The sequence below is a fragment of the Mchenga conophoros genome, linkage group LG3 (assembly GCF_057382185.1).
Source record: "Mchenga conophoros isolate Kocher_MC1m ecotype Shallow Benthic linkage group LG3, M_conophoros_male_GT1.1, whole genome shotgun sequence".
In the NCBI taxonomy this organism is placed as follows: Eukaryota; Metazoa; Chordata; class Actinopteri; order Cichliformes; family Cichlidae; genus Mchenga; species Mchenga conophoros.
This window is the reverse complement of record NC_140528.1, coordinates 24,012,060-24,039,303: the sequence shown is the minus strand read 5'-3', so window position 1 is coordinate 24,039,303 and position 27,244 is coordinate 24,012,060. Positions and strand designations below refer to the sequence as shown.

General features: G+C 42.1%; 1 protein-coding gene across 1 annotated transcript; it reads left to right on the top strand.

The window, feature by feature from the left end:
- Nucleotides 1–14,407: 14,407 nt before the first annotated feature.
- On the top strand, nucleotides 14,408–24,605 carry LOC146577762 (protein NLRC3-like). The gene is made up of 4 exons (XM_085268343.1): nucleotides 14,408–16,210; nucleotides 19,900–20,076; nucleotides 22,447–22,620; nucleotides 23,296–24,605. Exons 1-4 carry the CDS (start codon nucleotides 14,583–14,585, stop codon nucleotides 23,306–23,308), a joined length of 1,992 nt encoding a protein of 663 aa, XP_085124469.1. The 5' UTR covers nucleotides 14,408–14,582; the 3' UTR covers nucleotides 23,309–24,605.
- The last annotated feature ends 2,639 nt before the right edge of the window (nucleotides 24,606–27,244 follow it).

The following is a 27,244-nucleotide window of genomic DNA, read 5'->3' as shown; positions in this document are numbered from 1 at the left end:
ACACCTAAAACAAGAGAGAGGCTCTGATAAAGGGCTTTGAACTTTTTACTACACCATAACATTCACATACCACCATGCCATCACAACAAGTAGACACTGGTGATGAAAGAAGAGTCTCAAAAGCCATCACAATGTTTAAAATTATTATGAGTTTGATGTTAACGATGTTGCTAATCATGGCTATTTGTTTTTTGATTTGTTTGTTGCAGACCGACCCGGGAAACCAGTCTGAGCACGGAGGCCATGCCAGTCCGGCGTTGTTTGATACACCAAGTACATCACGCGTGGTCCATAGTGATTTAAGGTTGCGGGCAAGAGTGAAGCGCGAGGTCTCTGGTAAAAAGGATGAGTGTCTCAGCACATATGGTGGTTTAGAATTAGATTATGTTATTGGCTCCACAACTTCCTTTACGTTTGATCTGTGTGATGTTGTTAATTGCAGGGACGTCGGCAGTGCTTGGAGGGGATACAATGTGTGGGTCTGTTGGGATTATTCAGTGAGTACGCACTGCGAGAGGGGAAATCGTCCTTATGACAGCTGGTGCCGTAATTGGGACCAGGTAAGGGGTTACACTGGGCAAAATTGGGAACCGTTAGAATCAGGATCAGAAAACGGGCTTAAACTACAGAGGGATTTTAGCCCCTCTGGAAACGCGTTAACTTTATCATTGGGGAATTGGGATCGCAAACAATCTATGTATTTAATTTTGGGGGTGGAAATAGCGGGGGTTGATCCAAAAGGGTTAATTAAAGTTAATTTCCTAGAAAAAACTAATCGCGTACCGTCAGGTAGAGAAGACATAACAACTCGTGTGATTTCTACTCCCACCAGCTCTGTTGCATCTTTTACAGGGCAGGAGGGGAGCGGGTCATCGGAAGCTACACCAGAGGAGCACGAACCAAGAGAGAGGCGAGTAGTGTCGGTGGACTACACCACCCTGAAACCTCAGGATTTGATTGAACGCGCTACCGGGTTCAGTGACAGTAACATCTGGCTGGACTGGATAGCCCAAAATGCTAGAGAACAAAAAGTGGCTAATTGTGTAGCCTGCGCTTCAGCAAGGCCGCGTTTATTTATAGAGCCTGCACCTCTGCATCCAGAGGATCAGTGGGGCTATAATTGTATGTTGCAAATAACTAGAGGAGCTGTGAATACGGGGAACTGCACTGTGTTGTCCAGTCTATTTCCCCCTATTGGCAAGCTCACGCAAGTAGGGCCGTTTATGCCCCGGAAAGATAATTATACGTGCTTTAAGTTTACCACAGATAAAGTTAAATATCGGTTGGGGGAAATTGACCCCAGTTGGTGTTCGGTCACCCAGATTGGGAGGACCACCAACAATGTGAGTGATGCAGCCACCCTAATTGGGACTTGGGCTAGGAGCGGGCTGTATTACTATTGCGGGCACAGGACTCTACTGGTACGTGTTCCTCTTGGGAGCGTGGGGACGTGCGCGATGGTGAGACTAGGAGCGCCACTTATGCTAATCGGAAATAAGGTAAAATCAATTCCCTCACACAATACGCGCACTTTGGCAGCCAGGCGCAAAAGACACATTTTGAGAAAGAGAGGAATACAAAACACAAATGTTTATGACCCTAGAATGAATTCCCCCACCTGGATCGACTCCATTGGAGTGCCCAGGGGGGTTCCAAATGAGTTTAAACTTGTTGACCAAATAGCAGCCGGGTTTGAAAATATTCCAATAATTTCTGCTTTCTTTCCAGTGACTCCAAACAAGAATGTAGATAGGATTAATTATGTTCATTACAATGTACTGAGGCTCTCTAACCTGACCAGAGACGGATTGGAGGGGCTAGCGGAGCAGGTGGGTCCGACCTCGTTAATGGGAGTGCAGAATAGAATGGCCCTTGACATGTTGTTAGCAGACAGGGGGGCGTGTGTGCTATGTTTGCGGACCAGTGTTGCACCTTTATTCCAAACAATACTGCTCCAGATGGGTCGGTAACCAAGGCTCTGGAGGGCCTAAAGAGCCTTTCTGAAACTATGCATGATCACTCCGGTGTTGGTAATCCGTTAGAAGGCTGGCTGACCTCAGTGTTCGGACGGTGGAAGGGGGTCATCGCTTCGGTCATGTTTTCTTTGTCTATTGTGGTGGGTATTATGGTTATTTGTTGTTGTCTCATCCCTTGTGCCAGACGAATGTTCAAAAGTATGTCTGTGAGGGCAGTGGACCCTGGAGTCATTACTCCAATGTCCATGATGCCAATGATGCATGTGGAGCTGAATGTGTAGGCCAAGGAGGGACACAACTGTTTGTGACCTCTGGATTCTCCAGAGGTCAACAGAGGGAATTGTAGAATAAGGAGGGGATGTTTTTCTCATTCTCATTTAATATTTTAATATGTCATTATTAGTTCATTAGAAGTATATAACCAGCCTTGCATTAAGCATAAATTGAAGTTTTTGATCTTACATTATTCTTTGCATTACAGTGATGGTGATAACTTTAATTTGATCTTTCTTACAGGTACCAGAATAATAACATGATTTTCCATTGCAGATGTAACCATGATCATTCCACACACATTGCAGTTTGTTGCTCATTCTAGAGTTGTGCTCAAGGTAATTAAAGGTTAAAAGCTACAGCCAGCGCGAGTCTGGCTGATCTATGGAGGGCAAAGGCTTTGAGCTTGGAAGGCCGCACGCGCTTACACAGCACTTATAAGATGTCATTCTTGGTGATTTTGTGCTTAGTCATGTTTTAATATGTTTTAAGTAGAAGTAGCTGATCCAGCAATATTCATTTAATATTATATACTTGATTTAGAGCAATACACACTGATGGTCTTAATAAATGAAAGAGTCCTTGTAGCTGCCATGTTGTGTCTCAGCAGGGTACAGACGGTTCCAGGAGAAGGGGGGCAGTTAGCGTCTGCCCTCGGGAAGGAGACAATGTTATTCTTTGTGTTAAATAAAATTGTCAACATTGATTGTATTACACCTGTCACTACGCATGAGGGGGCGTTCTAATACCCTGATTTCATAAAACTATGGAAATGTGTTTTTTGAGATGAGATCTGAGACTGTCTGCATACAGTGTCCATCTCCCACGTGTGTGATCATTAAATCATCGTTTGACTCAACCCGACCGGACCAGTGTTGTTATTGTGGGTTTTTCCTCTGGTGTCCATCTCCAATATTTTTGAACCATAACAAGTTGTTGAAACTGTGTGACGTGTAAAGTACCAAAATAACACCTATATGAGACACATTTTTAGCTTCTAATGTTAGAGATCCTACAACTGCCATTGGGCCCATCTGATCTCTTCCGGAAGATGATTGAATAAAGAATTATAAATGTTTTGACCACTATGAGTCGGGTTTTCTCTGTTCTATCATGGGGATCAAAGAATCGGGTTTTAATACCAGTCCACTGCTGCCACCTGTGGCCAAGTGCCATAGCCTACTACTAGATGAACTTGTGACACACATCTGCAGTAGAGGCTGAGTGGCTGCTCTTACACCTGGAGCATCCGAATTGACCCACAAACACGCTGAAAGATGCAATGCCATCAATGTGGATTGTCCAGACTGAGAGACCTCTTCCCTCTGACCCCTCCCTAAACCCTCAAACCCTCCTACCCACCTCGACATACAAACTCTGTGTGGCTTCACGTGTTCTGTTGATGTTTACATGATCGAAATAACTTGAACACAAACACAAACAAACAAAGAGGAAGACCACACCGGAAGGAAACAACTACAAGTCCCAGCATCCTCTGTGTTTAGGGAGGTGCAGTGAAAGTGAAAGTATTGAGCCTCCGTTCAGAGCAGCAGGAGGAGGAAGGTGGAGCTGAGGCAGGTGAGTGTTAACATGAATATGTTTCTTCTTATGACATAAAATAATTCCACGCTGTACACTGACTTCATTTACTGAGGTTATATTTATCGAGTTTTTATTTCCTGATGTTCGTATGTGTCATACGTATTCCAGTCGCCAATTCTGAATTATAACTAACATTAAAAACACATTTAAGGAGGAGAGAGAGCAAAAAATTTCGATTAACATCTGATGTTTGGGTTGTAGTTATTACAAATATGGTCGCAGCTGTGGTTCAGGTTAGAGTGAGTGTCCATGGAATAAATGTAAGTCAGTGAACTGGAAACATGACTGTGTTCAAACGTTTTTTCCTTTTTATAATGAGTCTAATCAAAGGTGGACAGAAGTATCTCCACTGTGACTTTTCTGTGTCACCATCAGAGCTTCTGCACAGTGTTTCTGGGGCAGATGACATTGCAGCATTATGGAGACATTATGGAGACAAAAAGAAAAGCGTCTGGACTTCTTTAAGTTAAACTTAAAGAAGTCCAGACGCTTTTCTTGGACTGTTGGTTTCAGTGTTTAGTCTCATTCACACACTCCCTCAGACTCTTCACACACACTGATTTGCTGACATAAACACACTCCTGTGTGCTTCACACACACACTGAGGACCATCTACAGACTGTGAGCTCCGTCTTCTTTGTCTTTGGAGCCGAACTCTGACAAAGTTAGGAACAAAACTTTCTCCAGCGTGTGAACTTTCCTCCTAGACTCAGTCTGACCACATATTTCTAAAGCAGCACATGAAGGTGTGGCTCACACACACACAGGTGAAGGAAACAGCTGCAGTATTAAAAGCTGCTTCACTGTCTACAAATATATGAACTGAATGTTTCTTTCAGGCTTTAAAAACCTTGTTTATCCTCCATTACAGTCCTGCATTCAGAGCATTACTTCTGTTATATTAGTACATGTATTTTATTCTGATGAACACATGAAACTCTGAGCTGGATTGAATCCATTGAATCAGAGTCCAGGACTCAGACTAAACACACTGAATGTGTCCTGAGCTCGGCCGCTGTTCCACAGTAACTGCTGTCAGAGTCACTGTTACTGAGTTAGCTTAGCTAGCAGAGCAGCTAGCAGTTAGAGTATGAACTCTGTAAGCAGTCAGCTCGGTCCTGGACATGGTTACTGACATAAAGCTGCTCTCTGCAGCCATGTTTGACCTTTGTAGGACTACAGTAATGGAGGATTTGGAGGCTGAACTCGGCTCTGTGACACTTTTTGTAGTGAACTGATGAAAGCTGTGTCTCAGATGAATGTTAGTCCAACACATCAGACACGACCTCTGCAGCTCTCAGTTGATGTGCACATGAATGATTTGTGTTTCCTCTGCAGGTGAAGGTAGAAAGTGTGTGTGAGCTGATGTGAATTGAGCAGCATGGATCAGTGTGAGGACAGAGAGGAGGGAGTCCCTCCCTCTAAAAGCACTCTGTGTGGGGAACATGAGAGCCAGACCAAAGCTCAGAGGTGAGATGACCATCTCTAACTGTCCATGACTCTTCTCCATGTCACAGCTCAGCACTCACATCACTGCTGCATCATTATTCACAGGAACTCGCCTGGACCTCCACCCAGAAGTGTGTCCTCTAAGAGCAAACGGGTGAAGCATTTCTTTCGTAATTTAGGGCAAAAAAAGTCATCTGACAAAAAGTAAGTTCATGTCAGTATTAAAATGTTTGAAATTTTAATCAGCTTTTTACTATTTAACGATTTAAATAATATACTATTTACATAGTTTATACTTTTTTATGTAATGTATTGGTCACATTGGATGTGACACATGTTCACATATTTTTAGCGTCAATGAGAGACCATCCAGCTCTGTGTCCTTAAAGAGTGACTGGTCCAATCATCGATTCATTGGTTTTAAATCCCAGCCTGTGTCTGCTGCAGAGAGGTGAGCTGTTAGTAACATGAACTCTCTGATTTAAATGATTTTGATGTTTCCTGGTTTCTAAAATGCATCTCTGTAGCAGAGCAGTGTCTCCAAGGACACACAGGCTCAGCTGTAACTGTCAGTTTATCTGGTTTAAGACACATTTGGACTCAATTGGCTGTTTTTAACTATGTATTTTAATCAGAGGTGTAAATTTAGACCTCACACATCTGGATCCTAAACTATGATAGAAACAGCTGCTAGCAGTGGGTAGTTTGACTTTGATACGCTGCTCTAGAAAGCAAACAAAGGTTTGTGCAGCTCCTCTTCAGAAAAGTGTTCAGAGAGCAGCTGCTGTATTAGACAAAGGCTCGTCGTGTGAGCCCAGATGTGTGTAACAGCTGGATGAAGGAGAACCATCACAGGCACGTCTCCATCCCGCCTTTATTAATGAACTTCCTGTTGCTTGCAGATGACAGGAACACAAAGTGTTTGTGCCACGTGATGCTGCAGGATTTGTTAACGTGTCCATGATGGTAACATCTCCTCGTCTAACTGCAAACACATGAGCGCTCCTAACGGCAGCTATCACAGCCACACAGGCAGACTGTGTCTCACTGTTGCATTCAGGGACGTTTGTTTTCCTGTAAAAAGCTGAACTCTAATCTAAGAGGACTGTTACTGACAGGAAACAGCTGCATTATCTGCAGTCTGTGTGATCACAGCTGCTTCAATCACTTTATCAGAGAATTGATCATTGAATAAAACATGTTTGTGTCTGCAGAGGTCAGAGGTCACAGTCTGCAGGATCCAGCTGTCCGTCTGTGAGGAGTGACTGGTCCAAAGGTTACCCTCCAGACTTCCGTGCTGAACCTGGACCAGTGAGGTCAGAGAACTGTGATGACTCCTTTACATGTTTGTGTTTTCCTGGATAAATATGACCAAAGATTCATTAAAAAGGTAAAAATCTTAGACTTTGTCCTGTAGCGCTGTGTGGCAGGCAGGATTGGACCCAAACACAACAGGATGAAGTCAAAGAGGCAGCTTTATTTCAGCTGTGAACATGCAAACAGCAGAAATAAGAAAACATAACTGTAGGTTTGCAGTGAATGAAGCCTCAGCTCAACGCTCCACTTTGTCCCTCTTTTCCTTCTCCAAACAGCCACATCAGGAGTCTTTGATGGAGTTTTAAAATATTTAATTACAAATGTCCAAAGATGGGTTCAGGATACCTGAATCCACAATTATTAAAGCTAAAATAGTTCACAGGGTTTGGACTTTGTTAGGTGACGAGAGAACATCAAAGTGTTTTTTATCTTTAAACAGTATTTTTATCACTTCAGTTGCTCTCACAGCCCTGTTTGTTATTTTACCAGAGCTCTTATGTTTCACTCAGTGCTCCCACCAAACACCTTGGAGGACACATTACAGGGAGTGCAGAATTATTAGGCAAGTTGTATTTTTGAGGAATAATGTTATTATTGAACAACAACCATGTTCTCAATGAACCCAAAAAACTCATTAATGTCAAAGCTGAATGTTTTTGGAAGTAGTTTTTAGTTTGTTTTTAGTTTTAGCTATTTTAGGGGGATATCTGTGTGTGCAGGTGACTATTACTGTGCATAATTATTAGGCAACTTAACAAAAAACAAATATATACCCATTCAATTATTTATTTTTACCAGTGAAACCAATATAACATCTCCACATTCACAAATATACATTTCTGACATTCAAAAACAAAACAAAAACAAATCAGCGACCAATATAGCCACCTTTCTTTGCAAGGACACTCAAAAGCCTGCCATCCATGGATTCTGTCGGTGTTTTGATCTGTTCACCATCAACATTGCGTGCAGCAGCAACCACAGCCTCCCAGACACTGTTCAGAGAGGTGTACTGTTTTCCCTCCTTGTAAATCTCACATTTGATGATGGACCACAGGTTCTCAATGGGGTTCAGATCAGGTGAACAAGGTGGCCATGTCAATAGTTTTTCTTCTTTTATACCCTTTCTTGCCAGCCACGCTGTGGAGTACTTGGACGCGTGTGATGGAGCATTGTCCTGCATGAAAATCATGTTTTTCTTGAAGGATGCAGACTTCTTCCTGTACCACTGCTTGAAGAAGGTGTCTTCCAGAAACTGGCAGTAGGACTGGGAGTTGAGCTTGACTCCATCCTCAACCCGAAAAGGCCCCACAAGCTCATCTTTGATGATACCAGCCCAAACCAGTACTCCACCTCCACCTTGCTGGCGTCTGAGTCGGACTGGAGCTCTCTGCCCTTTACCAATCCAGCCACGGGCCCATCCATCTGGCCCATCAAGACTCACTCTCATTTCATCAGTCCATAAAACCTTAGAAAAATCAGTCTTGAGATATTTCTTGGCCCAGTCTTGACGTTTCAGCTTGTGTGTCTTGTTCAGTGGTGGTCGTCTTTCAGCCTTTCTTACCTTGGCCATGTCTCTGAGTATTGCACACCTTGTGCTTTTGGGCACTCCAGTGATGCTGCAGCTCTGAAATATGGCCAAACTGGTGGCAAGTGGCATCTTGGCAGCTGCACGCTTGACTTTTCTCAGTTCATGGGCAGTTATTTTGCGCCTTGGTTTTTCCACACGCTTCTTGCGACCCTGTTGACTATTTTGAATGAAACGCTTGATTGTTCGATGATCACGCTTCAGAAGCTTTGCAATTTTGAGACTGCTGCATCCCTCTGCAAGATATCTCACTATTTTTGACTTTTGTGAGCCTGTCAAGTCCTTCTTTTGACCCATTTTGCCAAAGGAAAGGACGTTGCCTAATAATTATGCACACCTGATATAGGGTGTTGATGTCATTAGACCACACCCCTTCTCATTACAGAGATGCACATCGCCTAATATGCTTAATTGCTAGTAGGCTTTCGAGCCTATACAGCTTGGAGTAAGACAACATGCATGAAGAGGATGATGTGGACAAAATACTCATTTGCCTAATAATTCTGCACTCCCTGTAGTGTGATTTAGATTTCATTGGTGTAAACACCAGTCACACAAGCTAACCCATGGAGGCAGCAGCAGGCTTTGTGTTTGGTCTGTTGACTTAAACTAAGAGAGTTTAGTTTGTTAGCACAAAGAGCTGTCAGCTAAAGCCCCGAATGCACTTTGAATACAGACGAACTGAGAAAAAGACTTTAAATACAGCAAACAGTCAAACTGACCACATGTTTTTCTGCTGATCATCCACAGCAGTACGTTTAGCATTCATGCTAGCAGCAGGCTATGACTGTCCACTCAGCACCAACACAGGTAGGAGTGAGCAGTGATGAAGCAGGACTGTGGGCAAGTTTGAGCTACAATCCTATTGGCTTCTCAGTTTCTCCAAAGAAAAGGGGAAAAATTCTTGGTGTTGTGAAGATGTGAGTTGGTCTTGTTGTCGTGGGGCTGGAAGGATGCTGGCAGTGAGAGGCTTTTCATACAGTGTTCAGTAACAGAATGAGAAGAAAGCCACTGCACATGAAACAAGGTGCTCGTAGTGTTTGTTTACTGTGTTTGTGCCACAATGTCAGATCAGTTGTAGATTCACATGCAGACTTGTCCAGTGAAACCAGTGGAGGTACTGCAGTACAGAGCAAAGACTAAGCAATGGTGTTATTGTAAACTTTAACAAAAGACTGTTATGTGACAAAGAGTAAGTACATTATTTTTATGAGATTGTTCATCATGTCTTTAATTTAATATTTCCAGTTTTTCCTTCCTGTCTCATGAAGCTGTGACATTTATTGTTTTTCTCTTAGGATCAATAAGAGGCCAGAATCTCCTGGACCTGAACCCAGCTGTGTTTCCTTAAAGAGCAACGAGTCGAAGGATGCTGTTATAGACTTTAAAGGCTGTTCTTCTGCTGCTGAGAGGTAATCTGTGTCTAGATGTTGTTCCTGACTCTGTATTTCTGAATAAATCCTCATGTTTAATATCAGCTCAGCTCTTTTTCACACACATTTCTATGTTGGTATGTGAAGCGGTGTGTGTTGGAGTGTTTCCACAAACACAGCAGTCAGAGTGGAAAGAGTGGATGTTGTAGGAGGTGTTTGTGTAGTGAAGAGGCTGAGTGTCTGTAGGACTCCAGCTGCTCCAGCAGGTGTCTCCTTTGTGCTTTGCATCAAACACAGTGTAGGGAGGAGCTTCCACTCAGGTGTTTCAGGTGTTGCTGGATGGAGGAGGACAAATAGTTTTTCCCTTCAGTGACACTTCAGCAGCTCAATGTTCTGGGAGATGTTTGTCTTTATGAAGGTTTATGGATTCTTGTTCTTACTTTGGTTAAACTGAGCAATACATTTTCCATCTAACATTTAAAGTAAATTTCCAGGTGAATAAAAGATCTGCAGCTGCAGCCTCTGTGATGTTTCACAGTCTGAAAGTAACAAATTCAACCAGAGTTCAAACAAAGGCTTAATATACGTGTGTGTTTGATATAATGCCAACAAGTACAAACAGGTGTTCTTACAGGTCTTAATCACAGAGGTCTGATAAGTCTGGTGACTTTCACACTCAGCAGTTTTGCTGCCTTTTATTTTATATTGGCCTTTTTAAAGCCCTTCAAAGTCTCCCACATTCATACAGAGCTTTTAACACCAAACTCCTTTACAGTCCTTCTCCTCTCACACACGATCACACGACTGATTTGTCTGCAGCAGCTGTGTTACTGCTAGTATTTTATTATGTGTGTAATCTCCTCATATTGTTCCTGTGGTTTAGTTTGACTTCCTTCTGCAAACTCAGCTGCTCTGTTGCTGATACACGTCTCCATGAATATGATTGATCAGATGCTGCCAACACCATGTGTTTCATGTGAGCGCTCAGCTGAAACCCTGGGTTGACTTATCGAGTTAATAACAAGCTTCACGTGACTGTGAATGCTAAAGTGAATCAGATAAAGGAAAGAGACCCTGCTAATGTTGGACTCACTTCTTAGTGTAGATCCCAGGAGGAAGTTCAACATAGCCATTCTTTGTGCTAGCTCGACCAAACCTGAGACCACAGTGCAGGATAATGATCATCATCTGTCTCTGTCAAGGACATTTAAAATCCACAAATAACAAACATAATTATATTTGATCATTAAAAATATGTTTTCACTTAAAAAAGCATGAGCACACTGGTGGATTACAGAAACATGAAAACTGGTTAACAGTAAAGTTAATTTAGGTGTAAACAAAGTGTCAAACATACTTAAGTAGAAGGACTGATGTTTGTGTTAAAATACCCTCTTAAAGCTGAAATACTGATTCAACTTCTTTCTCCAAAAGTTGATTCTGTTCATCTGGACGTAGCGTTTTGTGGGAGAAACATTTCGTCTCTCATCCAGGTGACTCCTTCAGTCTCAGCTGACTGCAGGATTCAATCTTATAAACAGGACATTTGCATGATGACTGAAACCAGCCCACTGAAGGAACAATGGGCTGTGAGGTCAGTTCCTTAATCTTAATTATGCAATTCTCATGACCATTGATCAACAACCACTGATCAATGGTCATGAGTACCATTCACAGAGAGTTGGGGAATGGCTGCAATCACAGCATGTAAGATGGTGACAGATGTACCCTTAGGCCCCCTCCTCAATTCAGAGATGGTCTTTCCCTTTTCACGTAAATGGCCTCCTTGACTCCGCCTTCAAACCAGCGTTCCTCCCTGTCCGGGATGTTACATCCTCATCATTGAAAGAGTGTCCACTGGCCTGTAGGAGTAAATAGACTGCAGAGTCCTGGCCTGACGAGGTGGCTCTTCTGTGTTGTAGCCAGAGGTTGTTTGGTTTCCCCGATGTATAAATCCTGCCAATCCTCCTGCACTTAACAGCGTACACTATGTTACTCTATTTGTGTCGGGGGACCCGATCCTTGGGGTGGACCAGTTTTTGGCGCAGCGTGTTTTGGGGTTTAAAAGCCACAGAGACCCAGTGTTTAGAAAAAATGCGACTCAGCTGCTCCGACACTCCTGACACATATGGGATAGCTACAGGTTTTCTCTTGGGCAGCGGTTGTCCTTCTCTCCTGGATCGACTGGAACTTTCTTTAGGAGCCTTTCCAGCTTTGACAAAAGTCCAGCTGGGACACATTTACGCTACGTCCAGATGAAGAGAATCAACTTTTGGAGATTTACTTTCCTGGATGATTGAGAATGCATCAAGACGTTCCTCCTAAAGTGTTATTCAGAAAAATGACAAAAACAGTTTTAAAAATAAGGATTAAAATATTAAAAACTATGTTTTTGAGTTTCCTGATGTAGCACAAAAATATATGAACATAACTGTATATAGGACAGATATTTTACGGTTCTTTTAGGCAGCACCAAAAAACAAAAAGACTATTTTAAGCTGTCTGAGGTAGTGAGTCAACATGTCACACTGGGTCAAAGGTCAGGGAGTAAAAGTGTGTTTTAAAGGAGGTTTAAAAGCAGCGAGTGAAGGAGCCTGTCGAGGTAAATCGTTCCATAACTGATCAAAGTCAGTTGGTGGACCTCTGTGTGAAATCAAGCATCTGGTTCACAGAGAGGATAACCCTCACATGGGCTGTACAACATTATATAGGGAGACATTGTATTTTTATTTTATTTTTTATTCCTATTTATTCTATTTATCCCCTTTGTATATTTTATTTATATTTGTCTCTGTATTTTTATATATATATATATATATGTATATGTGTATATATATATATATATATATATATATATATATATATATATATATATATATATATATATATATATATATATATATATATATATATATATATATATATATATATATATATATATATATATATACATACATATATATATATATATATATATATATATATATATATATATATATATATATATATATATATATATATATATATATATATATATATATATATATATATATATATATATGTATATATATATATATATATATATATATATATATGTATATATATGTGTATGTATATATAATAAAACAATTCTGTAACTGTAACTTCGGTCGTTGCTGTGCTTTTTGGAAGTCGAATTTCCCAGAGGAACCCACCCGAGGGATTAATAAAGTTCTATCTTATCTTATCTCTTATCTTATCTTAAAAACAGAGATTATCGTAGCCATCGCTCTCTCGCATGGACGTGGCAGTCTTGCTGTCTGCTGCGAATCCTCCCCGTACCTCCGTGACCTCGTCTGGTATCTGCTCCCTCCTCTGTAAGAGACAGTAAAGGAAAACACGTCTCTGCCTAGTCTTGAAAATCTAATCTTATCATCCATTGTTCTTCTAGGGCCTTTTCTTCTTGTGGCCTCAGCTAACTGCTAATATTTAAATGGCTAACATTAACATGTGTGCCAGCCAGGTTCACATTTATGATGACCTATGATTAATTAACTGATGTTGAAACTGGAGCTTTACTGACCTCTGAAATTCCTCCTAAAGTGTTATTCAGTGTTGTGACAGTCAGCTGCTTCAGCTGCTGCTGGGATGGGCTGTGGCAAAGAGAACAGAGAAAATCCAAATCAGAGTTTTTCTCTGAATTAAAAGGAAACAACAATATATTCTACATGGTGAAACTGATGGTTTCTGGTGTTTGGGTCTGTTTTTCTGTATTTATGCAGATAAAGTGTAAACTCAGATGAATTATACCATCAAATGTTAAAGGAAAATATGAGGATGAGTGTCTGTGAGCTGAGAAGGACGTGAAGCGAGCAGTTTATCCCAGAGCTGAAGCTGCTCTGTGTGCAGAGATGAGCTCAGATTCCTGCTGTGATTGATCAACAGTCACAGAAATGTAGACTTGTAGTTATTACTGCAGTATGGTCACAGCAGATACTGATGAACATGTATTATGAGGATGGATGATCAAGTTTCTCACTCTCTCCTTTAAATCTCAGTTTTTTCTTCTTCACAGTTTATCTGTTAATTTATTAATGAATAACACTGAAAGAGTTTCTGTTATATTTCCCCTTGAACATCAGCTTATTAGGGCGGCATTAGGAAATAGCCCCCCTCCAAAGAATGAATAAATGAATGATGATAATAATAAAATGATTCAAAAGCAGAGCTCAGAGTGGTAGAATGGTCAAACATGGATCCACGGGTGGTTCAACTGCATTTGGTGACGTGACCAAAGCAAATCTTTCAAATAATCCCACCATCAACGGGATGTTGTCTCCTTTACTACGGTTACTTTACTTGGTCACCGTGTGAATTTCTTTGAAATGAACCAAATTCTTTTATTTGTCGGTTGTTGCATATTTAACCTCTACAGTCAGGAAAGGAGGAGATGAGGCCTCAACAATGTTGGGTTGTAGCTGTGCTTCAGGTTAGAGTGAGTGTCCATGGAATAAATGTAAGTCAGTGAACTGGAAACATGACTGTGTTCAAACTTTGTTTTCCTTTTTATAATGAGTCTAATCAAAGGTGGACAGAAGTATCTCCACTGTGACTTTTCTGTGTCACCATCAGAGCTTCTGCACAGTGTGGAGAAAGATCCAGAAGCAGAGCTGGACTGCAGACAGCCAGTCAGAGCAGCTGTGTACAAAGTAAGACTGAACATCTGTCTGCTGATGGACTCATTTCTGAAAACTGGACTTCTTGTGTTGTTCAGACATTGAAGAGTTTTCTTTCTCTTTAGTCTCGTTGTTTTTCTTTCTTTCAGCAGATGTTGGTCTGCAGGAGGTTTTAGATGAACATAAGATCAGTCTGAGGAGGAGATGTGAACGTGTGACTGAAGGAAGTGATGAAACAGGAAGTAGAACCCTCCTCAACACCATCTACACTGAGCTCTACATCACAGAGGGACAGAGTGAAGAGGTTCATACCCAACATGAGGTGAGGCAGCTGGAGACAGCTTCCAAGATGGACGCCCTCCATGACGCTCCAATCAGGTGCCAGGACATCTTTAAAGCCTTACCTGACCAACAGAGACCCATCAGAGTGGTTCTGACCAACGGCGTGGCTGGTGTTGGAAAAACCTTCTCAGTGCAGAAGTTCACTCTGGACTGGGCAGAGGGCTTGGAGAACCAACATGTCAGTGTGGTGGTTCTGCTTTCATTCAGGGAGCTGAACCTGATCAGAGATGAGCAGTACAGTCTTCTGGAGCTGCTCCATGTTTTCCATCCAACATTACAGAAGGTCACAGCAGAGAAGCTGGCTGTCTCTCAGCTTTTGTTCATCTTTGACGGCCTGGATGAAAGCAGACTTTCATTGGATTTCACCAACAGGAAGCTGCTGTCTGATGTCACACAGAAGTCATCAGTCAGCCAGCTGCTGACAAACCTCATCCAGGGGAATCTGCTTCCCTCGGCTCTCGTCTGGATAACTTCCCGACCTGCAGCAGCCAATCAGATCCCTCCTACATGTGTTGACAGGCTAACAGAAGTCCGAGGCTTCACTGACGCCCAGAAGGAGGAGTACTTCAGGAGGAGATTCAGTGATGAAGAGCTGTCCAGCAGAATCATCTCCCACATGAAGACATCCAGGAGCCTCCACATCATGTGTAGTATCCCAGTCTTCTGCTGGATCACTGCTACAGTTCTGGAGCACATGTTGACTACAGAGCAGAGAGGAGAGCTGCCCAAGACCCTGACTGACATGTACTCACACTTCCTGCTGGTTCAGACAAAGAGGAAGAAGAACAAGTACCACGAGGGACATGAGACGAGTCCACAGGAGCTGACGGAGGCTGACAGGGAAGTTCTTCTGAAGCTGGGGAGGCTGGCGTTTGAACATCTGGAGAAAGGAAACATCATGTTCTACCAAGAAGACCTGGAGCAGTGTGGTCTGGATGTGACAGAGGCCTCGGTGTACTCAGGAGTTTGTACAGAGATCTTCAAAAGAGAGTGTGTGATCTTCCAGAAACCAGTCTACTGCTTTGTTCATCTGAGCATTCAGGAGTTTCTGGCTGCAGTCTACATGTTCCACTGTCACACCAACAGGAAGACAAAGGTGCTGAAGAACTTCCTTAAACCAAAATCTTTAATCAAGATGATTTCCAGTCTTTTTGATGACGATGATCTCCAATCACTTGATGTATTTCTGAGGAGAGCCATGGAGAAATCCCTCCAGAGTAAAAATGGCCACCTGGACCTATTTGTTCGCTTCCTTCATGGCCTCTGTCTGGAGTCCAACCAGAGACTCTTAGTAGGTCTGCTGGGTCAGACAGAGATCAGTCCAGGAACCATCCAGAGAGTCATCAACAACCTGAAGGAGATGAACAGTGATGGAATCTCTCCTGACAGAAGCATCAACATCTTCCACTGTCTGATGGAGATGAACCACCTCTCATTATTTCAGGAGATCCAAGAGTTCCTGAAGTCAGAGAACAGATCAAAGAAGGAACTCTCTGAGATCCAGTGCTCAGCTCTGTCCTTCTTGCTGCAGATGTCAGAGGAGGTTCTGGATGAGTTGGACCTGCAGAAGTACAAAACATCAAAGCAGGGACGACTGAGACTGATTCCAGCTGTGAGGAACTGCAGAAAGGCTCGGTGAGTCCAGATGTGATCATTAACATCATTGATCAGTGTAGGTTAGTAGTTTAATGTTGAAAATAAAATCAGATTGTAACCACAAAGTGTTTGTGTCCGTACGCTGCAACCTTCCACACCATTCCTTTATTGTACAGACTCAGCAGCAGCTCCATGGATCCCAAATCCAAGAGTGGAGACCAGATTTGAAGTGTGTCACATCCATGCAGTCACAGCTGTTTCCACCATGTTTCCACTGATATTAATCCTGTTCAATGACACGTTTCATATCAGTGAATATGTTCTTTAGGACGTCCACTGACATGTTTAAGTGTCCTGCTGGAAATCACTCAAATCATCCATGAAATCCATGAAAAATCCTTTTAGTGTTTCTAACTTCACCCTCTGTCCTCTCTCTCTCTCCATCCTCCTCACTGCTTCTTTCACTGATAATCACACAAACATCGTATTCAGCTACAAAATAACACAATAATATCATCTGATGATCATTATTATAAGAGCAGGATCCATATTTGATATCAGAGTAACACACTGCTTGGTTATGTGCAGTCATCATCAGTGACTGTGGGTCAAACAGAAGCTCTCTGATTGGTTGCTGACCTTGGTCACCTGTCCACTCTCACCTGTTTGTGTTTGCTCTCTCTTTGCTGTCTCCATCCTCTCTCTCCTTTCTCTCCCTCTCTGTCTTTGTACGTCACTCAGGTCCAATGGAAACAGTGACATTTACAAACGTTCTTGAATAATTTATAATACTTTGGAACAACAGTAAAACAGCCAAAAAAGTGTAAGACTGAAGCAGGTCCAACCTTATAACCAATACGGGCTCCACCCCAAACAATAACCAAATTCCCTAATATACTAAAATCACTCAGCAGTCCAACTGCTTTCCACGGTCCAACCGTATTAAATCCTTTAGCGGTCCAACTGCATTAAATCCTCAGTACTGTCATGAGATTCTCATCAAAATCAAAGCAGACATTCCCCAGTAATTTCAGTGAGTAGACTTTAATTTGTAATGTCCAATTTGGCACACTTTGGAAATAATTCAACAGGTAGTGCCTTACCTTTGGATAAGCGGCTTAGAACAACAATGAGAAAAAGAGAGCTGATTATTAGCTCATCAAAACACAAAACAAAATCACAATGAATTATCGGTTAATTTCATTTAAAATAATTCATTAAGTATTTATGTACAATTCAAATTAGTTAATTACATATTTTGTTGGTTTGTTTTCTATTTTAATTATTTTACTGACACATTTAATGAATTATTTAATGATCTATTTATTTAATTCACGTTGCTACTCCTGGCCCTGCATCGCTGTTCATAAATACATTTTATTTGTCAGCTTCACCCATCAAAGTCAGGGGGCGGGGTTAATGCTGATCAAGTCAACACCATTGCTTTGGTCTGGTGGGCGTTCTTTTAGTGGGCTTTTCTCAATACTAAGTAGGCCTACACACCAGGGTTTGGACATGTGTGGACCCAAACTATACTTTTACCCTTTTTTGTGTGTCACCAAATACACTTTAATATTTTCTAGACAAGAATGTAGTGGCATAATCTTTAACCTCTTTTGGCTCCAAACAGAAGTGACAGACTTGAGCAGGGTTCATTTAAAGGCTGACAGAAGTGGAGTGGTGACGGGGAGATGTTTGACAGGACAGTGTTTCAGCCTCCACAGGTTCATGTTGTGCTCCATCAGTCAGTGAAGATGAAGTCAGTGCTGATGAGGCTGTAGAGTGTGTGAGGGATGTGAATGAGGATGATGAAGATCTGATGATAGCAGATAAAAACAGGCTGCAGAGACTTTGAGCCATACAGGGCACACAGTGTGTGTACAGAACAGCTGAAATCATTATGGAGGCCTCACTGGGATATGGAAGCATCACAGTACAGCTTCAGTGAAGCTTTAAAGTCTCTGATATGAGATGAGAAATGAAGCAGCCAGAGCTTTTTCATGAGTGGAAACCCACTGTGACTGTGAGCTGCTGCTACAGCCTCCAGATTAGCCAGCAGCTCATCCTGCTCAACATGGACCTGTGGTCAGAGTGTGTGCTGGATAATCCGGCCCAGGATGAGGCCAAACTGACATGGGATGAAATGTCTGTCACATAATTGAGCTTAGTGTAGTTTCATTTCTGCACAATTTAAAAACAACCAAAACTTTGTTCTGTCTTTTCTATGTTATACTGTAGACTTTCTTTGATACTGTGTCCAAAAGGAGCAGCTTTTACTTTGAAGGGGAGGCGTCTCTGTTTCCTCTTCAGGTTGGATGATGGAAGCAAATTAGTAGCTGTGTCCCAAAACGTCGGCTGCATCCTCCAGAGGCTGCATTTGAAGGCCGATTACATCACAGCCAGGCGATGAAGGCTGTCCGTATTTGTCGACTCCTTCAAATGTGCCCGACAAATGCGTCCTTCATTTCCCTGAATTTGAAGGATTCGTCGGGTGTGTCCTTCGTGGCCCACCATTTCCCAGAATTCATATCCCAGCCAAATTTCAGCTGCCAACAATGGCGGCTGCTACTAAGTTTTCAAATTACTCTTATTAATCTTTCTGGGTCACAAAATAAACTTTTAACATATTTTCAGGTGAGAAAGTAGCTGTGTAAACTTCAAATATCTGCTCGGTTTATCAAGACATCGCATATTTGCAAAAGTGTGCCGACGTTTTCGGAGACGTCTGTTACCCACCCGCTCGCTAGCAAGCCGGGGGGTTCAATGGTCACTCCAGCCGGCGAGAGCAGCGGACGCCCGGCTTCATCGTTTTCAGACCCCGCTCTTTCGCTACTCAGGTGAAACACGATATATAAGTCACTCGGATAACTTAAAAATGTAATTGTTTGCCTTTTTTCTGTGTTTTATTTGTTCCGGAGTAAATCGGTTTGGCTGAGATCAAAGTTCCTCCGGGATTTTCACACTGCTGAATAAACGTTAAACAGGAAACTGATTAAACAGAAGTGTGAGACGGTCGAGAATTTACGCCAGTGTCCTGTTATATTTTAGATAGCAAGGAGCAGACGGCCGAGTTTATTAAACTCCACCGAGACAGCAGTGACGCAAATCTGAAGGCTAGACCGTCCCATTTCACAGCCTCGCACTTCCAGCCTTTTCGGTCTTTGAAGGACCCGGCCCACGTAGACCGCGAATACCGGGTCCTCCGAAGGATGCAGCCAACGTTTTGGGACAAAGCTAGTGTGTGATGTTCTTTCAGTGTTGCACTTTGTAGACGCTCCCTGAGCACTGCTCTCACAGCCAGCTGCACATAGAGACCAGTGTTGTTAGTCCAGGTCAGAAGATGACTTGTTGGAATGAAAATGAGCTTGTAGTTTGTCTGCTTTAATAATGTGACTGGAAAAAGGTGTTGGACTTCAAATATGTCCATTTCTTTCACACTTCACCTTTAAAAGTGAAGCCTTGTGGTTCCTGGAAGGAAAAACACGACTTTTTCAAGTCTTTGTCCTGTTTTTATGATAAATGTACGACTTTAATGTGAAACATTCAGAGTTTTTTCTCTTGTTGTGTTTGTTTGAAGCTGCTTCCTGTTGGCTTCAGCTGTTTGGAGTTTCCATTTTCTAAACTTCTACATTCTGAACCTTCTTCAGCTCTGAACAGATGATGAAACACTGAATGATTTCAAGCTCACACTTTGTCTAATAAACTTACATCTTTCATTCTTTATACAGATTGATCGACTGTGGTTTGTCAGAGATCAGCTGTGATTATCTGGCAGCAGCACTGAAGTCCAACCCCTCCCATCTGAGACAGCTGGACCTGAGCTCCAACAACAAGCTGCAGGATTCAGGAGTGAAGCATCTGTGTGGTTTCCTGGAGAGTCCAGGATGTGGACTTGAAACTCTGGGGTCAGTCAGCATGTTTTAGTTGTGCTGAGATGAATATGATGTGAAAGTTGTGCTGACACTAAACTGCAGACATCAGGCTGATATTATACTGATCCACACTGAGGATCTTCATGGTAAAGTCTGTTTTCTTCTTCTCTGGTTTAGTCCATTGACTGCAGCAGAACAATGTTCACATTTCAAACCTTCAAAGAAGAAGAAAAATCCTCCACTGGATAATTCACTGTGAAACTCTCCAACTCTTCATTCCACCTTAAAGTCTGTCTGACACTGAAATCCAAAGCAAAATGTGCGTTTGCTTTACAGACAGCAGTCCAACACAAACATACACACATCATCCAAAACACAGTCCAACATCCAAATCTCCTCCACTGCCAGCATGAATGATGGGAAAGAGAAGGAGGAACACTCTGACATTCAGGGTTAGAATGAGTTTCATGAAGCAGACTGTGAAGATCAAAGCTGCATTAGAAAGCTTACATGAATGAATGAGTGGACAGAAGTGGACAGAGATCATCTGAAGCACTTCAAAGGCTTTAAATCAGCACATTTCTCTTTATTCTTTATCAACTCTGTTAGTTTCTCTCAGTTTTCTGTGGAATTAAGCTAACAGCAGGCTAATAAGATGCTGACCAATAGGTTTCTATTAAAGGTTGTAATTTGTATATGAAAAAGTGCTTTGGCTCAGCAGGGATCAGCTTACAGGTAGAATACAGCTGCTGGATGGGATTAGCATGTCATAGCTATCTACCAAACTGCTAACTGGGGGATTTCAGGCCATCTATGGATCATTTTTGCTAACTGTTTATTCAGCTTAGGCTCACAGGGCTGCAGCCTGTGCCCTAGCTGTCATAGGGCAAGAGGCGTGGTCCACCTGCACAGGTGAGCAGTCCATCACAGGGCCAACAGAGAGAGACAGAGAAGCACTCTCTCACATCCACACCTACAGCCAATTTAGAAGCACCAATGAACCTAAGCAGCATTTCATTGGACTGTGGGAGAACATCCAACCTCCACAGAAAGGCCAACAAGCTTCAACCTACAACCTTCTTGCTTTAAGGCACTAGTGCGAACCACTTTTCCCCATTTCAGCCCAAATCCTGCATCTTCCTGTTTCTGACTCCAGGCCAGCTCCACTAACACTTTCTCATCAGACACTGCCACCTAGTGGAGGAAGTCTTAGTTCCATTTGAAGCTTCAGATTACAGTTAGTTCCTTTACAAAGAGGTGGAGGTGGTGGGGCCACAGCACCATCATCACTGAGTGCCATAGGACACTTAACCTTTGTTTCCATGTGCTGGGAACTTCCTGTTGTTCCAAGGAGGACTGGAAAATGTGTGAAAACCTCCCAGTCAGTTCCTCACAGCACACTTCAATCATTTCCCTCCCACAGCATCAGGACCAGGGCTTTTTCTCTCTTTGGTCCCACTAAGAGATTTCCACACAAACACCTCATCAGTGGGACTCTCAGAGCTACCAGCCCTTTGCTACAATCACAAAGCTCTTCATTGAAATCAATGATATCAAAGCTGGAATCCAATGAGTCCAAGTCTTCTGCTGATTCAGCATCACATTCATCTTTGCTCCTTGTTCTGCATCCCCACCATGGACTTCATTCCTTTCCAAGCCAGCCTTGAGTGTCCTTTATTCAGCTCATCCTCTGCTTTACTTTTACACCTGATTTTAGCTGCTTTATCTCTCTTTCAACAAGTTTCTGTGCCTCAATCTTTTTCTTCTCTCCCTCATAACAAGACAGCTTCTTCTGCCTGAGAACATGTTGGAGTGATTTACTAATCCAGGGCTGCTTATTGGGGAAAATACTTCCTGTTTCCAAAGTAATCCCCATTTTTCCCAGAAAGAAATGTAAGTAGAAATCGATGATCTAAGTGAGAACATGAGCCTTTAAAAAGTCCCAGTGGGAGCAGTCAAAGCAGTCCCTCAGTCCCAGTATATAGTCTTTGGTCCAGACTGGAACAACTGTGTGCCCAGTTTGAGCTCTCTTCAGTGCTGTGACCTGACAGACCCAGAGGGGCCATCACATCACATTTAGAAGCTCCCCTAATGGAGCCACAACACATGTCCAACACTTAGTCTGTCTTGTTGGACCAACTGGAAGAAATGATTCAAGGACTTAGTCACAGAACAGAGATTCAAATCTCCAAAATCCAACTGGCTGCATCAGGACATATAGTCTGAAACTCTGCACAGTTTCCTGTTTGAAGCTGCTTCCTGTTGGCTTCAGCTGTTTGGAGTTTCCATTTTCTAAACTTCTACATTCTGAACCTTCTTCAGCTCTGAACAGATGATGAAACACTGAATGATTTCAAGCTCACACTTTGTCTAATAAACTTACATCTTTCATTCTTTATACAGATTGAGGAGCTGTGGTTTGTCAAAGATCAGCTGTGATTATCTGGCAGCAGCACTGAAGTCCAACCCCTCCCATCTGAGAGAGCTGCACCTGTACGGAAACAACCTGAAGGATCCAGATGTGAAGCAGCTGTCTGATCTTCAGCAGAGTCCAGACTACAGACTGAAGACTCTGCTGTAAGTAGAGTGATGGAGTGAGTGGGTGGTGCTGTCAGCAGTATTGTACTAAACACAGTCAGTATGAAGCAAAGATCCAGTGTTTCCTGTAAAGCTGCAGCTTCTCAGTGAAGCTGTGAGAGGAGAATGGTGACAGGCTTCAGGATTGGACACAAACACTTCCTGTTTCTGACCTTTATGGTCACCATGGTAACGGCTGACACGCTCTGATCAAACGCTGTCAACAGCCAATCAGCTCTCTGAACAAAGCAGCACGCAGACCAATGACTGCATTCGTTTCCAAGTTTAAAGCAGTGAAGAACACAGTCTGTAGGTGAGGAAGAATTTAGTGAGAGCAGATGTTTGGATGGAATTCCTCCAGTTAACAGCTGGAACCGTCCATCTGGATTGTTGGGCTTGTTGTTGGGGTTCCTACAGAGCTCAGAGTGGACACACCAAGGTTCTTCTAATGAATGAAAGTCCAAACTCAAACTAGGAGGGAAAAACATTTTCATCAACTTCAATAAAAATCCAAAGATTAGAAAAAGTGAAGCAACAATGAGTCCTAGTACAGTCCCAGCACTGAAGTCCCTGCTGCTCTTTATACTGGATGTGCTGCATCACTGACTGACAGCTGATGAAGAGTCTCTGGAAACACTCGTTTATCTCCTCTGCTCTTCCTTCTTCTCTCTGCAGGTGGAGGCTATGATGGTAAACAGGACGGTGTGTGTGCTGAGAGAGGAGGAGCTGTGTCCTGATGATCCAGAGAGGTTGAAGCAGCAGCAGCTTGTGTGTAGAGACGCTCTGACTGGGCCATGTTACTGGGAGGTGGAGAGGAGAGCTTCATCCAGCAGTGACTGACAGAGGAATGAGAAGAAGTGCAGATGACTGTCAGTGCTGCAGAGTGAACTGCTCTGAGAACAGCTCCACTGTCAGACACAATGTAGAGTCCAGCATCATCCCTGTGTGTCCCTCTGGATCTGACAGAGGATCATCAGTGTATCTGGACTGCTCTGCTGCTGCTCTGTCCTTCTACAGTCTCTGCACAGTCTCTGTCTGACTCTGGCTTCAGACCCTCCTGGATCAAACTCACCTGGAAAGACTTTCAAACATCACTCAATAGATTTGAATACAGAATATATTTGATATATACTGTAGATGTACTGTAGAGTTGCAGTTTGTCACTTGTAAATACAGTCTGTGAGCAGCTGTGAGCTGAAAGATCTTTCTAGAAACAGGAAATGTTTTCACTCTTCTGTTGCTTTTTCATATATTTCCACAACATTAATATTGATCCCACCTGTCTCACCTGTTTCATGCTTTTATACATAATAACAGGACACGTGTGATCTGAGCGCTGCTGTGGTTGCTGTGCTGCACGTCTTCATTTAGATAACAGAGACATCTAGTGGTTCAGAGGGAGAACTGCAGGAGGTGGAGCTGTGTTTTAGCATGGAAAACTTTTTATCTTTTAGGCGCAGATACAAATATGACAAGTATCAGTGTGAGATACAAAAGGTCACATCAGTCAGCAGAGGGAACAGTGATCACACAGCAATGTAAGAATAGAAACATAACAGTGAATCTGGACATGTATACAGATGGAAGCAAACAAACAGGATGTAACACTACATTAAAGCCACAAATGGGAAGAAAACAAAGCCAAAGGAAAATATATTTGATCTCAGGAATCCAAATCAGATGCTTTAGAGCAGGGGTCGGCAACCCTGGGCACGCGTGTCACAGCTGCCACGTGAAGGGTTAACTGATGGCACGACCATAGCTGGACTGGCCATCGGGCATACTGATGGTGATTTTTCGTTTTTCTGGGCCAATGATGTTTTTTTATGATTTTTTTTTTTTTGTAACGGTATAAACGATGGAAGGTGGTGGATTGGCCGGATGCTGGTCGATGTGTAGAAATAACTCAGTTGTTTGGTGGTGGCTATGGCGGAGCTTCCACAGAGGCAGCAGGTGGATGAGGGAAAGGGGAGGCAGGAGGAGCAGAGACCCGGGGCAGCCGCCGGTCCGAGTGTTGGCCCCCTTGAACTTTCCCACATTTTGTCACATTACAGCACAAACATGAATCAGTTTTATTGGAATTCCACGTGAAAGACCAACACAAAGTGGAACGGAAATCATACATGATTCCAAACATTTTTTACAAATAAATAACTGCAAAGTGGGGTGTGCGTAATTATTCTGTCATGGAAAAACACACTGCCATCAACTGTTTTGTTTTTGTCAAAATCACTGTAATATAATCACTGTACCTTTATATACATGTGACTTATATTAATGCTGCTGCCCTCTTGTGGCTAAAGTGTAATTATGTTCTTGTTATTAGGGAAAACATTTGAGAGTAACATGACAAATGAGTCAGCACTTTGGCTTCAGCTTAAGAAATCCTCATTTTTATGTCATCAGTTATAGTTGCATGTATTCATTATCATAAGTTAACCTTTAATATTGATGTCTTAAATTGATTTTACTTAAACTAGCAATAATTTTATGGTTGCATTAAATAAATGCATCACTAATGAATGAACTATTTCAGTAATTAATTTAAAAAATCTACATAATCAATTAAAGATATATATTAATAATGAATTATCCATTAATTTCATTTAAAATTTTTCAATATTTGTTTATATACAATTCAAATTAGTTAATTACATATTTAATCAATTATTGGTTTGTTTTCTATTTTGATTATTTTACTGACACATTTAATGAATTATTTAATGATGTATTTATTTAATTCACGTTGCTACTCCTGGCCCTGCATCGCTGTTCATAAATACATTTTATTTGTCGGAGGCCCTGTACAGGCTCTTGGTAAATGCATTGAGGAAATCAATGACTGGTTGTGCCACAATTTTCTCCAGCTAAACAAAAACAAAACTGAGGTAATAGTCTTTGGCGCCAAAGAAAAACGATTACAGGTCACCAGAGAACTTCAATCTATACATCTAAAAACCACAAACCAGGCGAGAAATTTGGGTGTAGTGATGGATGCAGACCTAAACTTAGAAAAACACATTAAGACAATAACAAAGTCAGCTTACTATCACCTCAAGAATATATCAAGGATAAAAGATCTGATGTCTCAACAGGACCTGGAAAAACTAGTCCATGCATTCATCTTTAGTAGGCTTGATTACTGTAACAGCATCTTTACAGGTCTACCTAAAAAATCAGTCAGACAACTACAGCTCATTCAGAACTCTGCTGCTCGAGTCCTCACTAAGACCAAAAAAGTGGACCACATCAGTCCAGCTCTGAGGTCCTTACACTGGCTGCCTGTCCGTCAGAGGATAGACTTTAAAGTTCTGATGCTGGCCCATAAAGCTCTGAATGGTTTAGGACCAAAATACATCAATGACCTCCTGACCCAGTATGAACCTTCCAGATCCCTCAGGTCATCTGGATCCGGTCTTTTATCAGTTCCCAGAGTCAGAACCAGACACGGAGAAGCTGCATTCAGCTTTTATGCTCCTTATATCTGGAACAAACTCCCAGAAAGCCTCAGATCAGCTGAAACACTCAGTTTATTTAAATCCAGGTTGAAGACTCACCTGTTCTCAGCTGCATTTGAATAAAGCACCAAATCCACACTTTAAGCTTAAATTTCAAAACTTACATTTAACTACTGATTTTATCTACTGTTCTGATTTTATCTGTTTTGATTTTATATACTGTTTTGTTTGTTTGTTTGTTTGTTAATTAGTTAGTTAGTTTATTTGCTTGTTTTAATCAATTTTAAATCATGCTTTTTATTTGTTCTTGTTTCTAATGTCTCTGTAAAGCACTTTGAATCACCTTGTTGTTGAATTGTGCTATACAAATAAACTTGCCTTGCCTTGCCTTGCCTTGTCAGCTTCACCCATCAAAGTCAGGGGGCGGGGTTAATGCTGATCAAGTCAAAACCATTGCTTTGGTCTGGTGGGCGTTCTTTTAGTGGGCTTTTCTGTCACGGCCTGCGTGGCAGACTATGATGAGGGGAAGGAGGACCCAAATGCCAACACGTTCTCACTCCTGTATGGAGGACCACAAGAGCCACGCGCATCGAAATAAAGAATTCTGTGCTTAAGTAATGAATTATAGAATAAATTCTGCATTTGTAAATTCATTTTTGAATTCCCATTTAATAAACTGATTTTTGAAATGTTTTTAAAAACTGCATTTCAAAATCCTTTTTCCAATTGCACTTTAATAAACTGCATAAATTGCATGAATGAAGGGATCCTGCAGCGAAACGGAGAGCCCAACCTCTGACTTAGTGCCTGTTTACTCAGTCTGACCACCTGTGAAGTTAACGCGCTAACGTGGCTAACGCTAGCATCACCACACGTAGCCCCGTTATTTTAAGGTCATCTTAGCTCATGAAAGTTTAACGTCGCAGCTGTACGAGCTAGCTACGTGTTTTGTAAGCTGCTGTGCTCTTCACAAATAAAGCTGGAAGCAGCTCAGACTATTAGAACCAGCACTGAGGCCTGTTACATTTATGTTAGAGCAACAGCTGCAGCCTTTAAACTAGCGATTAAAATGCTGACAGTAATCAGAATCAAAAACGGTTTTATTGCCAAATGTTGAGCAGGTTTACAACATTAGGAAATTGCTGCGGTGCTTCAGTGCAAACATA